The 17,286-nt window shown below is 37.4% G+C and overlaps 1 protein-coding gene across 1 annotated transcript in view; it reads right to left on the bottom strand.

The window, feature by feature from the left end:
• Positions 1-13,399, bottom strand: part of LOC108700149 (connector enhancer of kinase suppressor of ras 2) — a 298,982-nt gene extending 285,583 nt beyond the window's left edge. Inside the window, exon 1 of the mRNA XM_041574976.1 lies at positions 13,201-13,399. Within this exon, the coding sequence (XP_041430910.1) occupies positions 13,201-13,264 (64 nt within the window). The 5' untranslated portion in view covers positions 13,265-13,399. The remainder of the gene's footprint in view (positions 1-13,200) is intronic.
• Positions 13,400-17,286: the final 3,887 nt, after the last annotated feature.

Raw genomic sequence — 17,286 nt, forward strand, 5'->3', positions numbered from 1 at the left:
AATTTTATTTGATGTTTTGAAGGTTTCCCAGGCATTTGCATTGATTCTACGTATTCCTCCATTGAAATTTGAATTTGGCACCGTATGCAAATTAACCTTCGCTAGCGTAACTTCGCATCACTTAGCGAATCAACGCTAGCGCAACTTCACAACCTTACGCTACCCCTGTGCGCAACTTCGGATTTTAGTGAATTTGCGGAGCGCTGACGAAACTACGCCTGGCGAAGTGCAGCGAAGCGCGGCGAAGTTGCGCCTGGCGCAACTACAAATCTTAGTGAATTTGCCCCTTGGTGTTTTGGGAAATTTGTTATACAAAACATTGTGCTCCTTATTCTCAAACCAAAAGGTGAAAGCAAACATTAAAAACTTGCGTAAGGGAATTGAAGTGTTTAGGAAATGATAATAAAAAGACATTATTTCTGTTGTGGAAAAATAGTGTTTAGTTTATGTGCCTTGCAGGGATGATTCTGGATAATAGAAGGGCAGAGTTAAAGAAGCACTGTTTGTGTATGGATGTTTTGGCAACAGGATTTGCTCAGTTGGTCTAAATGATTTGGCAAGAATATAGTGATTATTTTCTTTAACTGAAAGCAAAGAATAATGGATTATCTATATCTCATTTCAGTGGTCTTACCAAGATCCAAATCACTTCCTAGATCTTGAGAAGTTATGAAAAATCTAATCAAATCCAATTTCTTCATGACTAAACAAGGAACTTAGAGATATTTGCCCTGCTGTGTGTTGTTTTTTTCCATTTTCTCTTCTGCATGTTGCCCTTCTCCTGCGTGTAGCTTTATCTATCCATCTGAAAAATGGCATGCTCATATATCCTGACCTGGAGGCACGCTCATTAACCCTGTTGATACAGAATGCTACTCTTTACATTCAACCATTCCTTTACACGAATTCATCGTCAAAACCTTCTCCATTTGTCTTCATAATAATGTCAATATTCTTGCCTTTGTCTTTTAAGCAACTACTAAAAACACTTCCATGTTTTATCACCTCTTATATAGACTACTGAAACCTACTGCAGGTTTCTACCTCATACATCTTCAGTTCTTAAAGGAGAATTAAACCCCCCTACCAAAATCCCCCCTAAACTTACAGGCTTTCCCCTTCCCTCTCCCTCCCTGCAATGTGCATTAGTTAAAAAATTTGTTAAAAAAACCTTTAAAAAAAAATCGGACCCTTAAATGCAGAGAAGCGCAGCGGAGTTCCTGGTCGACATCTTCCGGCTCTTAGTGTTGTCTTCGGGTCTCTTTGCTGACACAAAGCCTGTCGGAGCATGCGCAGTTGGGCCAAGTCAGGAATCGGCTTCAAGTGCGCAAATTGGTCTTGAGACCCGGAGACAATACACAGAGCCGGAAGATGGCGACAGGAAGCTCCACTGCTCCAGAGCTCTGGTTTCCAAGGACTCTTACTATATGGGTGATTCCTAGCCTCGAATAGAAATACCGCTGGCTCTTGCACACCCAATCAATTAATGCGATGTCTGGTGCTGAGTGGTAGAAGTTCGGCCACCTCATACATCATTCAAGTAGAAAATATCCATGGCACACAGGCTGCTGCAAGCAAGGAACCCCTTGCACGTCTATTGCGGAAGTGAGCAACGTTTCGGGGTCACGCCCTTTGACAAAGCGAAACCCCCGAAACGTAGCTCACTTCCGCAATAAATGTGCAAGGGGTTCCTTGCTTGCAGCAGCCTGTGTGCCGTGGATATTTTCTACTTGAATGATTCCTAGCCTCAACAGAACTAAAGCTTGAAATTGTATATGTATGACTAGAAATGCAATTTTTTATATACTTATATTATTGTACCAGCCCAACTTGTCCACACGAGTTCCCCATCCTGGGCCTTCTATTGAATGTCAGTCATTCTGCACATGCTCAGCATGTTATGAGCTACAGTTGAGAAGCTTAGCTCAGGAGCCATAAAAAATCATCAACCAATAAAATGATGGTTATATTTGTCATTATAATCTGATGTACAGGGGTGCTACTGGGGACATCTTCAGAGGCACATATCTTCACTGCTAAAAGGCTATGGTTGCTTTGGCTTGGTTCAACATCCCAGAAACATATGTTTAGCATTTATAGCCTACTTCTTTGTTAAAATGTAGTTCTCTGTTAAATTTTTGTTCAAGTATTCTCCTTTCCTCACATAAATCAGAACCCACTTCTCTGCTGTTAAAATCTTTATTCTGACTTCCCATTTAGCAAGGGATATTCTTTCTGCTTACTTTGAAAGCCATTTAATTCAAACCTCACTCTATCTTTTCACATGCTGATGGTTGCCTCATCCATTCCCCGTAGTGACACTGCCTTTTCATACTATTTGCATCCACTGCCATCTCATATCTTAAAACCTTTTCTTTGCTGCTCTTCAAATGTATTTGTCCCTGTAAGTTATACACCCACTATCACTGTAAGCTGTATAGGACAAGGACTTCCCCTCATGTATCTTAAAACCTAGCACATTGTATTGTTATGTATATTTATTTATAGTTATACAAAGTTTGCTCCCTTGTCTATACTAGCGCCTTTTTCTAAATTCTAGTAATATCCTTGCAATTCCCCTTAGGCAGAGAATGTTATGAATAAAGTCAGTTATAGCTGTTAGGGCCAAATCTTTGGCTGACTACATGGATAAGTGTGTCTTCTCCTAGTATTTGGCCAAAATACTATTAGGTACACTGAGCCACAGTATGATTATTTAGGTTTTGTTTGATTTAACTCTGTTACTTTTTTTACTTGAAAATGATGACAAACGTAACCACAGCCATAACATGTAATTTTCACATCTATTCATAAAAATACCTATTTATACTTAAAAATGCAACAAAAATTAGGAGCAATTAGCCATTCTACCTGTGGTTTCTCCATTTTGGTCTGGTGTTTTGGATTGCGCTGTTTGTACATGAATAGCTCAGTGATTTATGAATCTGCACACTTTCTTTCCCATCCATGTCCTCAATAATGAATGGATTTTGTCAGCTCCCTTTCATTTATAAGGGACTTTATTGTTAGTAGCCTACCTCAATTTATAGAAATCACAGAAAGAGAGACTGAGCAAATGAAATGAAGAGATTAATTATGAAAAAATAAGCTGTACAAAGGGGATGCCATATATAGTAACTGAGCACATTTGCTAAATTAAGAGTTTTCATATTTCAAAGGGTCACAGTTCCACTTAGAAACATAAGTGCATAATGTGCATTGCTAAGCATTAGCACACTTGATATTTTGGGCTTTTATTAAATCTGTGTGCTAAAAGATTAACCGCAGGGAGGGTAATAATAAAACATTTTGGCATTTGTTGAACTACAACTGCCCAGACCCAAGGTTTTGCAAAGGCAAAATTAATAATTAATACTGCCTGTACAAGCCCTATTTATCATGGGGGTATAGGGTCATTTAGCCCCTTTATAAAAGTATGACGGAATAATTTGTTAAGCAATCTTATCCCTGTGCCTCAAAAAGAATTCTGGGTATTAAACATCCTTGTTTTATTATTACTGTTATCCTACAGTCTCCAATTTCCAGAAACTAAAAGTCATGAAAGTGAAATAAATGAAATGTGCACATTTTATAATAATAATAGTAATAATAGCTACATAGCACTTCTCTTACAAAATGAACTCAAAGTGCCATGCATAATGATTATAATAAAACAGCATTACATATGATAGATTATTTAAAAGTGCTTGTAAATAAGAATGTTTTAAAGGTTTCAAAGGACAGCGTTTCACTAAGAATCTATGGCAGTGAAATCCATGGAGTTCAGTTGGATACTGTGGATGGTCAGGAGACTTTGTTGCCTTAATATTTGTGAGAGTGTGTGAGTGAATAAACAGCAACTGCGGAGCTTTACATGTTAATAGGCTGATCTTCTAGTCAATTAGATGTTTTACATGAAGACATTAAAGTAATTAGCTGCAATATGGTTTGTGTTGCAGAGATGTTTTCAACACTCTCTCTTTAAACTAGAAATGTAAGCCTTTATTGCTGCACACTCTTCCTTAATAAACACCAACAGGTGACTGTCCCAGGGACATACCAAATCGTATGCAATGAAAATGTAAGTTCCAATGTCATCATATTTTGGATTGGCCTGACTTGTGACATAAGGCCCAGATTACTCCTGAATGTTTCCTATAATGCCCTGAATCTATAATCTGGCACTGTAGGGAACATTTAATAATGTATTTTACTGGCAATTAGGCAAATAATGTAATTTGGACTACATTTACCTGTTGCAAAACTTTAAAGGGAATCTGTCATGATTTTATGGTGTCGTTTTTATTACTCTACCATATAAAATGTGTCACGGTTGGCACCCAACACCAGAACAAATGCCAAGCACCCTGTGCTCGGCTCGTGCCTCACCTGTAGTGTGACCGCCTTTGGCCTCGGGAGGAGCCCGCAGCTACTTGGATGCCACCAGCACTTAAACGAGAGGTGTATGGCTAGAGGTTCTGGATAGGCAGAGGGGCACGACAGTTAGCGAGAGTCTTTGGGCAGAAGGTTGTAGTACAAGGTGTATAGAGTAGTCAGATCAGGCTGGGTCGAGGAAGGCAGAGAATAAGTGTAGTCAGGCAGGCAAGGGTCAAACCGGGATATCAATCAGAAAGGATTTAGCAGAAGAGGTACAGTAGTTGGTATTCAGGCAAGGGTCAGGAACGAGAGGTCAGAATAGTCAAAAGCCAGGCAGAGGTCACAACAGGAATCAAAACAGGTTCAGACAGATTTAGCTTAAAGCTCAGAAGCACCAGGAACAAACTCCTATAACGGGCAGTGTGTAAAAAGAAAATGTACCTTTAAGTACTTTTAAATTTCGCGCCATTGCGCACTGACATCATACATCAGCGCGCCTACACCTTTAAATCCCAAGGAGGCGCACCACGAGCTCCCTAAAGTACCAGAAGATTTGTGCGGCGGGCGTCCCCCCACTAGACCACCAGGGTGAGTTTTTATTACAAAATGTCATTCCTAACCTAAAAAGTGTATTTTTTTCTCAGATCATTTTGCCTGGTAATATGATTTCAGAAAGAGCCTTCGTCTCTTCAATTGCAGATAAGTGCTGAGTCCTTATTCACAAAACTGTTATTTCTGCGGGCTCAATTGGCACTCTTGCTATTCCTTATCTGGGACCGTCCTGTACCAACCCCCAGGGCGCAGCTCAGTGGGAAGCGTGGGGGAGGCTTATATCTTCAGACTCGCCTTGATACCTGACAGTATACTTAGCACTTTGCTTACATCAATGTACAAGAACATTTCTTTATAAAATGTGGACTTTAGCACAAAATTATATATACATTTCGATATATTTATACACACAACTTGCTAGGAAGTCGTCATGTTACACACAGTTATTAGAAGTGTACATAATAGAAAGCTGAAAAAACCCATAGCTTCTCTGGGAAAGCTTCCACTGTACATAAGTATTTAAAACTACCAGGGGAAACATCAAACTGACCATCTTGAGGGCAGATTAATGACCTGTTTTGCTTTCCTATTACAAAGCCATTTAAATACTTTTTTGAGATAACAGTAGTGGGTTCTCCTGGGCTGAAAAGACTGTTTTTCAACTTTGATTCTGTATTGAATCTGTGCTGAAGATGAAAACATTTATCAATGTAATCTTTTCAGATCTTTTCAAACAATGTAATTAAGTTTTCATTATTAAATCATTATATTTAGTGGTTAGTTTACAGCAGAGTAAGGCCAGTGATCAGCTAGATACACACCTATAGGCATCTCTCTTTCTACCATTCTTTTCTTGCAAGTCCCAAATTTCCTCATAAGCTAACTGTGAAGCTAATATCAACTGACATGCAGATAAAATTATGTTTCTCTTAATGTACTATGGCGAAGACTGCAAATAAAAAGATAGGTGACAGGTTATATAGCCATGGATGTCAAAATGCCTATTGAAATTCTTATCTTAAAGGCACAAGATTTTCCTGCCTCTGTAATATAAATGGATGAATCAGCATGTTAACTCATGCTGCATATTTTTCTGTCATATGTTTGCTGGAGCCAGTGGTGTAACAAGATGTTATTGGACCCCACAGCAAATTCATTTTAGGGCCCCCCTAAATATCCAGAGGTTTTCTGTTTTTACTAATATATACTGAAATTGTACATTAATTAGGGCCTCATGGGGCCTGCATACCTCCTGGCAGTATCTGGGCCTCCAGGATTAAAGAATGATTTACTAAAATACAATTAATAGAAAATATATGAGAAAAATATGCAAGTGGAATAGTCTTTATATGAGTATTTTTAAGCCAACATGAAAAGTCCAGCTCTTCCAGTGATCCCAGTCACTTAGTTCCTACCCTAGGCTGTTGCGCTGCCCTTGGCAGGTGAATGTGCAGTAAAGAATTTGGGACAGTTAAACAATACGGTGGTGCAGTACGGTACTCACAGAAAAAAGTACCCAAAGCATGATTTTGGGGTTGGTGCCCCCCCCGAGTGATTCTATCTTTCTTCTTTAACCACATCAATAAACGCTATGTATATATGTAGTATGATTTGGCTGTAACCATTCAATTAACACATTTGTCCACAGCTCAGAACTTCTGCTAGTCACTTCCTGTACACAATCTCCCCACAGGGGTATACATTTATGTTTACATGACTTAATGGCAAAAGCTTACCACTCACCTTGGCAGAACTAGTTGTATTATAAAGCAGTTCTCTTAACTGTCATCTTTAAGATGATCATTCAGCCCAGGTATATTTACTGCTCTTCACCAATGTTGAATACAAATGTCTATGGACAATTAAATTACAGCTGGCATGACTTAGTTTGCTACTAATTGAGTATATTCTATGAAAAACAACCTGAGCTTTGATACAATGATCAATATATAACAAGTAAATGCTAGAAATATGTTATATTTACATGTTTATAAGGCTACAAATTATTTTGTAAAAGGAAATGATGAGGACATTTCCACCTCTGAAGATGATTGCTTGAGGTAGATAGTATGTAGATTTGTGTTTAAACAACTAAAAATGAACCAAAAGTTACTTAAGAAACTCAGTAAACATCATACTGCCTCTGTTTATTTTATTCTAAAGTCTACAACACTGCTCTCACACAGGAACGTCCCAGTCTACAATAAAAATGGTGTTGTGTACTCTGCAACACAATGCCACAATTTAGAAAGGAGTATTTTAATAGGGACAAAGTACTTGATGTGCACGTAGGATGGGAATGTAATAAACTGTGATTTGGCAGAATAAAAATGCAACATACTGCAAATAAATTGACTAAACTCTATACAGAAACCACAAATAAGCACAAACACGGCAATCACTCTATAATACTTGCATCACTGTCTTATGCTAAAGGGATTTATTTATGGTAAAGCACTGCATAACTTGCTGGTGCTTTATAAATAAATTATGATGCTTTATTTCGTTCCCTTGCTATGTTCTCACTTACTAGATTTAAAGGGGACCTGTCACCCTAAGAAATAATTGCAAACTCTTTTCTATCATGTTAGTTGAGCAAAATAAAATTTACTTACACTGTATTTATTATTTAAATTTTGTTTCCTTCTGCCTTGGAATTATACAATCACAGCAAGCAGGCGGCTGCAATTTTGTGGACACGGTTATTAAGGGAAATTGTGTATCACCCCAAAATCTTGTGTTTGCACCAGAATGGGGGACCTAATGTCCATGTGCAGTGCCCTACACAATTATAGAGCCTGAGGAGGGAAGGGGGAATGTGAGGAGAGCAGTGACATCTAGGAAGTGCTGAATGGAAAGTGAAAGTAACTGACTGCCCCTCCTCTATTCCACGGGCATAGAGGTGGGGCAGGTAATATTTGATTGACAGTTTAGATATTTAAACACCTTTATAACAGGTATGGATGTTTTAATGAAAATTAATGGAAATTTTGGGGTTCCATATTTAATTTGCAAAGGACTTTAATTATGCAGCTTTTTATGTATGGGTGACAGGTCCACTTTAAGCTTCAGAAAATTCTTATTATTGTTTCTTAGGGGTGTTATTTATCAAAATCTGAAAAGTTCAGTGTCCCCCCTATTTATCAATTAAATTTCCTGACAATTTTTTGTGCAGGAAAAAACTTGATAAAATTGTGAAAAAAATCTGAATACCGTGACTTTTTCGATTTCACATAAGAACACCATGACTTTTTCAGATCTGACGGCTGAATATCACAACTTTTTTATATACCCAGCGCAAATCAGGATATCTTCATAACATCTGCCATTGACTTTTACATGAACTCGGCAGGTCTGAGTTGGTGTACTTTTAACACCATCAGGGTTTCATAAAACATTTTTACAGTTAATTCTTATATTCATGTAGCTAGAACACCCCTCTTAATCCATCTGGACACTATGGGGAGATGCATTATTTAAGGATCCATTGGGCTAATAATGGACAATGAATGAAATTCAAGTATATCTTAACAGGACTGAACTATGACATGTTTATGTGTATTCGTTTGCATCCCTTGGAAAAATCTGTAGATTAATTAAGATGTGTAACAGTCACTTGAAGTAGTATGAAACACCCCTAACCTCATCAAATCCCTCCCTAGGCTCACTCTTGTAACTCTTATAATTATCTGGCCCCCTAAAATGTGAAAATGTGGATATTTGGCACATGGCATATACTGTAACTATTGAACAGCAATTGTTATTATTAGAGTTTATAGGCCACTATGGCTTGCATTGAATTTTTGAGGCCACCAATCTACTCAGGCGCTTCATGTATGACATCATGATATAATACATTATGATGGAATGACCTAATTATATTAAAATCTGGCCCTCAAGATTTTAATTTAACAAATAAACCACCCCACTCTAGAAACGTAAAAAACACTGAATCAAGGAATCCTTTGAATAGTTCAGCGACTTACTGCTTTATCATTTCATCTATGACTGACATCCTTTATCTGACAGATATTACAATGTAGAAACACTGCTTGACAGTAATGCCGGTTGAATATCAGATAGCCAAACCATCTGCTTTTGCACAAGAAATGATAAGGACCTGCATTATGAATGCCAGTGAATGGCTAAGGTTATTTTAGGCAAGTACATTAGTTTTGATTTCAGAACTTTTTAATACTGCTCAGTGTTTTATAAATTTCAGCACATAATAAGAGATTCTAATGCATAGTTTATTGATCAAAAACATATTTTTCTCAAAGTTGGATCTATGTACTCACACAGTCATTGGTTGGTCTGTTATGCTTTTGGAATGTAGATGAAAATATCACAGTGCATGCAATTAATTAATTAATGAATGTACTATAGATCTTAACAATCTAATAAAACATCATTCCATCCCAATATTCAAGCCCTTTGCTGTTTTAAAAACATGACTTGCTTTTAATTAACAGCAGGCAACTAGAGAGAGAGCTACACTAAATTGCAATAAATAGATATTGTTGAGATATTGAGAAAACAGGGTCCTGTCTCTAAGAGCTTATACTGTTCTACCAGTGCAAAGTCACATTGTAGCAAGGTAATGTGTCAGCTATTTAATGCAATCAATCACTTTTTGCTTCAGTAGGTCACAATTTACATACGTGGTATAATACACTGTCAAAGAGAAGGTTTGTTTCTCTTGTGTTTTGTTAATGTGAAAAGTGAAATCATCTTTTTATATAAAAATTACAGACTTTAAAAAAATTCTGAATGAAACTGGTTTAAAGGGGGATGTTCATCTTTACAGTATACAAACTTTTAGGTGCAGATTTATCAAGGGACGAATTTCGAAGTGGAAAATACTTCAAAATTCGAACATTGAATTGAATACTAAGAAATTTGAAGTCGAATTTGTAGGATTTTTTGCATCGTATGATCGTATTGCAATCGTAGTACGATTGTACGATCGTACTCCAATCGTACTTCGAATCGTAGGATTCGAATGATTTTATCGTACGATCATACGATTTTCCCTTGAATACAAAAAAATTAGAAATATGCTCTGGTAGGTCCCCATAGGCTAAAATAGCACTTCGGCAGGTTTAAGTTGGCGAAGTTATTGAAGTCGAAGTTTTTTTAAAGAGACAGTGCTTCGATTATCGGATGGTCGAATAGTCCAACGATTTTACTTCGAATCGAAGGTCGAAGTAGCCTATTCGATGGTCGAAGTATCCAAAAATTACTTTGAATTTCGAAAATTCCCGTTCCCATTTCACATCGACCCTTGATAAAGCAGTCCATTAGTGTGTCATTGGGTTACCTGTTCTAAGTAGCTTTTGCTTTTACCTTGGTCTTGATAATTGATAATTTTGTGCATGTTTTTTGAATTATTAGCCTTCCTATCCTGTCTTTTTTCAGCCTGCAGCTGAAAAGCATAGATGGTTGGTGGGGTCACTGATCCAGGCAACATAAAGTTTATTTTTTCATTGTTATCTTCTCATTTTAATCTGTTCTGACTCTCAAACTGCTGCCCGGCTGCTAGGTAAATTAATAAATAGCAGTGAACATTTCAAGTCTGACGGTTGCAGAACAAACGGTATAATATTTCAGATACCAATAAGTAATATGATTAAAACATAGAACTAATTGCAAATTGTCTTGAAATACCATTGTCTACTAAAAAGTTTATTTTAGGGTGCACTACACCTTTAAGACAACCGATTTTAAAAAGGAAAATATGTGCCCTGGGTTACCAAGCAGAATTGATAAAGACACATTTTGTGTAATTAAAAGAAATGTATATTGTCCATTATTCAATTAGTCACACATGCTTTCCTCTTACTTCTAAAATAAATGCAGACTGAACTCTAAACAACACCTTCCACAGCACATTCAGATTATTCAAGTGCACAATGGGTTAAACACAAACTATGTATTTGTGGAAATTAAACGTGTAAGCCATGAACACATAACATATATATATATCTTTCAATAATATCAAACACCACTTGCTGGTTAATGCTTAGCTCTACATATACAGCAATAGTATTCAATAACTTTTTTAGTACATTTCCAACATAAATCCAAATCTGATTAATGAGAATTTCATTTGAACATTTGCATTCATCTGTTTGAAACTGCACCCATACTTTGCATGATGTCATTAAGAGTGGACAAAGGCTTCACAATAATCATAGTGATGATATTGATTATACATTATTTATTGGTTTAGATCTGTGCAGTTTCGCACTTACTCGCTCAAAGGAATAAAACATGAATAAAGAAACAGAAATATAGAACCATTATTAAGGAAGGTGCTTACATAAATGTGTGTTACAGCAATATTATATATTTTATGATATCTCAGAATAATGTATATATATATATATATATATATATATATATATTACACATGCCTGAAACACACATTTACAGCTCCTATCTTACTCCTGCACATTTGGGATATATCTGGGAACGGAACATATTTAACAATACAGATTTCACGCTGTTTGTTTTCATTGATCCTCCAACCTCCTGTACATTACTCATTTTAAATCTATGGGGCAGATTCATCAAGGGTCGAATTTCGACCCTTCGTGGAATATACTTCGAAATTCGACCATCGAATTGAAATACTTCGAATATCGAAGTCAAAGGATTTTTAACCGAATTTGTTAATCCTACGATCAAAGTAAAATCGTTCGATGGAATGATTAAATCCTTCGAATAGAACGAGTCTAAGGATTTTAGCGAACGATCAAATGATTTTACTTTGACTTTAAAAAACGTTAAAAAATGCTCTAGAAGGTCCCCATAGGCTAACATAGCACTTCGGCAGGTTTAATTTGGCAAAGTATTGAAGTCGAAGTTTTTTTAAAGAGACAGTACTTTGATTATCGAATGGTCGAATATTCGAATGATTTTACTTCGAATCGAAGTCAAAGTAGTAGTTGCCTATTCGATGGTCGAAATACCCAAAAATTTACTTTGAAATTCGAACTTTTTGAACTTCAAAAATTCACTCAAAGTGTCCATTCTTATTGCAGCATTTGTCCAGTGAGACTAGTATTCCTGTCACATATATAAAAATTTCATACTCAGTCCTAGCTGACCTGTTTAAGATAATTAGCATCTCCTCCCTCCAGAGCTGACAGCATTATGAGTTCTAAGGCATTCCCACACATGCCGTCCAGCCTGGAGTCATGTATTTGTTTGTTTGGAGCATTTTTAGTCACATAGATTAGGATAAAAGAAGTTAACACATTCTACAAATAAGAAGACTTAAGACAGATGTTTTCATATCACTAGTTTATATAACATATACGGTATATATATATATATATATAGGTTAAACTGCTCATAAGTGATATAACTGGTTATATCCTGCTAATACCTTAACAGCCAGGATAGGAATCTTTCTTAGATGAACAGTTATACATAACCGTATACTATCCCAATTCACTCTGCCATAATAATCTTTTTCATACTGCTGGTTCTTTGAAGTGCACACATTTTTGCACATATGTACCTTTTCCTTTTCAAATGCAGCTTTTTATGCAGCAGATCATGTTTTATTTTGAGGCTGTGCAGAACGTTCCCACACTCACACACAAAGTCAACCAATGAAATATAGGAATTACTATATGGTATTCAATGGAACCAATGAAGGGAGGTGCAAATTATCACCTGGTATATTATTATTTTCACCAAAAACAAAACCCATGAACAAATCCGTCTGGTGAGAGTTTCAGGTATTTCCCAACACAATTCATCACACTGGAAAATCCACCTCGTATAGCAATGGAGCTGTCCATGGTGCTTAGAAGGGAAAGCAATATCTACTGTTTGTATAGACAGAAACCCTGAGCAATGATCATGTGCAGGAGATCACTAACAGGCACACGCCAGATTTTAAAACTCCTTCCCTCCCGCAACGGGAAACTATCAGTGCATCATTTGATTTTAATTTGTGAAAGAATCTGCTAACATTCCTTTCATCAGCCTTCCATTCTATTCCTGATCTTTACAAACAGCCGTATCAAGGCAGCCTTCTATACACCCTCATTTACAAGGCAAACTGCACTGAATCTGTGTGCATTAAGTATACCTCTGCAAGAGATGACCCTGCATCGGATCACACGTTCCCTGCTCTCATTTACTGCACATTTAATTAGAAATCACTGCCATAGCATGGCATGCATAGGAGCACTACAAGCTAGGCATGCCCCCTTGAAACCCATTGCATAGTAGAAATAGAGAACGATACAGTACCTTTCATCCAGTCTACTACTTGCTTGGGGTTCCACTTGCTAATGGGTTCCATTACAAGAGCCATCACCAGATTACTTTGTCAGTCACCCAAATGAAGGAAAAATATGGAAGAATATTTTCAGAGCATGGCTGTAATGGGAAATCAGTAAAGATCTTATATTGCAGGCTAAAGCCAAGATGTTGCTTTATCCCTCCAGGATTCGCCTGCACTGATTCAGTAATGTATAAAATTACACTGCTTGATCAGTTCAAGCACCTCCCCCACTGCACACAGCCTGCAACACACACTGAAGAACACAGATTCAGGAAATGGTGCAGTACAGTATATATACACACATGCTTCTTGTAACCTCTGTTTCTGCTAATCTCATTACAGTACTATACGGCTGCATTAAATCCCAAGCAATGTGTATAAAATACAGCTGCCTAAATTTAGCACCTCCATTTCAGCTGCTCACATATTCAATTCTAATAGTCAGCTCATTCAATCACAGAAAATATCCTACTTATCTCCTGTCTCTGCATACTGAGGCTGAAGATATAGTAAAAATGAAAAGAGCCCCGTGCTAGCAATTATCAGTCCTTTATTTCGTTCCATATGCAAAAGGATTCATATAAATGACAGCAAGAGAACCATGTTTTTATACCAAAGAGATAAAAAGTTGTAAAATTAGTTATTTCCCACTTGCATCATGCACAGAAAAATATAGGGTAGGGTTTACTATAATGCTTATTTCAGAGGACGGCAAGAATTAGATGGCATGATTTTGAGAAGGCAACTGAACTACAGAGCAAGGAAGGAGTTAATTCTCTGCTATAGCTAAAACATCATGGGTTTTCTCGTTCAGATGGGGATCAACAATTTGTGTGACAGTGACAAATGTAAGAAGGCTGTTCTAATAGATAGGCACATGATGCGTACTACTAAAGAATTGGTAGTTTGCAGAGGACATAGGTGGTACTGCAAAAGAAGGTATTGCACATCTGGCACCTTACGAGTTTTGAGAGTATTTGGCTTCTCAGGGAACTTCTAAAACACTGTAAGTACATTTATATGAAATTCTTTTATGTGACTGCATTCCATAAGTCCCTTCCCCCCAACTCTGGACATTGTGGATGTTTCATCATAATTACTGAACTGCTTATTGATCTGCCATTTATCTTGTGGGTGTAGTCTGTAAACGTATATGTTTGGGAAGATCTGCCTGCTGATTGTGTTTATTCCTCCATACACCTAAGGTTAATATAACACAGCTACTTACAGATGTCTAGAAATAGTTTTCATTTAGGCACACAGCAGTCTAAATTTTCCTTGAAAATAGGAGGTGCTCTTCAAATGCCTATGAAATGGTGTAATGGTAAAGGGCATGTAAGTGGATATCCATGGGTTGCTTGTGTGCAACCCCATACCTGGCAGGGTGCATGTTGCACATGTCTGCACAGCAGGTGCACATTTTTGCTCCTGCCAAATCCAACACAAAAACAGGTGAGCACAGTGTATTGGGGCAGGGAACTTGACTATGTATACATTTATTTTATTAATCTCATCCAGTTGGTGAGATATTTCTTTCAGGATTTAACTCAACCACTCATGTTTAAGACCTCTGATTTAACAGCACAGCAGTTATGTCATATCAGCCATGCACTGTGGACATTTCCTTGGGGGCACAATGCCAATGCCAAGTCTAGTAGAGATGTAAATATTTAACAACCTGCATCACACTTAGCACATTGATGTGCATCATTTTGTAGACAAGTGTCTGCTGCTGCACTGAGATGCAATGGCAGCAATTCATTGTTGAATAGGAGTAGCTTAAAATGTGTGGAGGTGGTGGAGCAATAGGCATTTACAGACATTCTGTGTAGAAAATGGAAATTTTTTTCCAAAAAAACAAATGACTAATTTGGCACATGGGAGCCCAGTACCTAGTGTATTAACCATGCTGCACCAGTTGAATGACATGCAGTTGAAGCGTATGCCCATGCACTTACTGCATGCTGCCCCCTTCCTTGCAGGGGCAATGTGCACAAATGCACACTGACTAGTGAAAATGTTGTGCCTCTGGCATCTAGTACAAAGTTTTGCACACAATTGCAACCAGCACAATTACAGTAAAATTCTGTACTAGAATATTGTACAAACATAGTGACTTGTGTTGATGTATGTACTTGGTTAGAAAATAAAAGGAGATTGCACATGATAACAATATCCACCTATGTTAAAAAAATGTAATTCCTCAATTTTTTTTTAAAGACAAATATACATGTAATGTTCTTGCCCCTACAGTTCCTATGTTAATCGTTTATAGTACATGAAATCCAAGTCTTCAAAAAGTAAAGGCTATTTTAAATTACTATGGGATTCTGTTGAGGGACACACTTGGTACTCCTGCTCCTGTTGTTTAGGTAACATCCACAGATTTTTACTTACTTCAATCAAAAGTTTGGTCAGAGGTAGAGACATTTCATTTTGGTGTATTCTGAAGTGGCAAAAATGGAAAGAAAAAAGCATATGGCATCTTGCCTAATTCAGATTCTAACTGAGTACTATCCTATCCTAACATTGCTTTGTCTGTTTAAAATTTAACCATCTTCCTTTATTTATATTTACAAGAAGAAGCAGAAAAATCAAAATAAAATACTATCCCTTAGCCACTGATAAATAACGCATTTTTGTTTTTGCCTTAACCAAATACTGCCATAGAGTAAAAAATTAATGAATATTTTCTATGATTATAAAAAAATTGTGTTATGACATTTGTACAAAAGGGCCCACATGTTTCACATTACCACAAGCAGTTAGTCATGAGCCATTTTAAACATAATAGGGGTCCTTTACAACAAGGTGCAGTTGTGCCTCCGCAATTTTCCCTGCAGTAGGTTGCATCGAAATGTGCTCTTTGCACTTCCCTATAGTTGCACATAGCTCTAATCAGTCCTTCCTGCCTCCTGTTTTGAACTGAGCTCCTGGGCTCCTATTGGTGCAGAGGAGCACAAGAGCTACTCCACCTCTGCAGGGATTCCTTCATACCCTGTCAATAAACGCACTATCCCAGCGAGAGAAGTCTGGACCAAGGAGGAAGCTTAGGGTAAAAGTCCAAGTTCGCTGAACCAAAAGGGGTAAAGAGTAAACATAGTCAATATCCAGGCAAAAGTTCAATAGGCAGGCAGAATAGAAGCAAAGTCACAGGTTCAGCCAAGGTCAAAAGTCCAGGAAATAGGTTAATACAAATTTAGGAACTCCCAGAAAAACTCTCAGTAAATTCTATATTCGGGCATTGAACCCTTGACCTCTGCGTCTTTTTATTTAGAATTTTCACGCCAGATGGGTAATGTCATTGCGCCGCGTCTCATCTTCCATCTTGGAAGCGACACTAATGGAGACGGGAGTGCCATCGGGCGCTCCTGACGGCAGCGCACTTACGTCTAAAGTACTGGGACATATACACTCACACACCAAACGCTGGAAAGAACAACAGACGGGCTTCAGCAGAATTGCGTCCGATTTATGATGAAGTTCACATGCAGTTGTATTATTTTTGATGAATAAGCTGCAAATGCGTTAGGCACAATGGCCCTTGCAACTGTAATGATGTGGGAATTCTGGAAAAACCACTGCATTTTGGGGAAACAAAACATGGCAATTGCACTTGAAATTACATTTTGCTCTCTGCACTTTGTAAATGACCATAACATATTTTTTCATCCTCAACTAGTATGTAACTGTGATACTGATATTGTATGGTCAACACATCCCTAATACAGTGATTTTCTCACTCAGCACAGAGATACATTCTGTATTTTACAAGTGTAGCTAAAATGATTACATATGTTTCTCACCTGCCATTGTATCTGAAAGGAGCGGTTAAACCAGATAATTTACATGTGACAAGGCTGATGAAAGTTGTAGGCTTAATATATAACACAAGGTCCCATGGTGGTAACCTGGCCGATAAAATTATTGTAGGCATCCATGACCGAGCTTAAAGATTGGTAATTCATAAAAGATCAGAATGCTATTAAGAGCATTTTCTCAGACCCATGATTAAATCAGCTCAGTTGCTTCAAAGAATGCCATTCTACAAA

This window comes from Xenopus laevis, chromosome 8S (genome assembly GCF_017654675.1).
Source record: "Xenopus laevis strain J_2021 chromosome 8S, Xenopus_laevis_v10.1, whole genome shotgun sequence".
In the NCBI taxonomy this organism is placed as follows: domain Eukaryota; kingdom Metazoa; phylum Chordata; class Amphibia; order Anura; family Pipidae; genus Xenopus; species Xenopus laevis.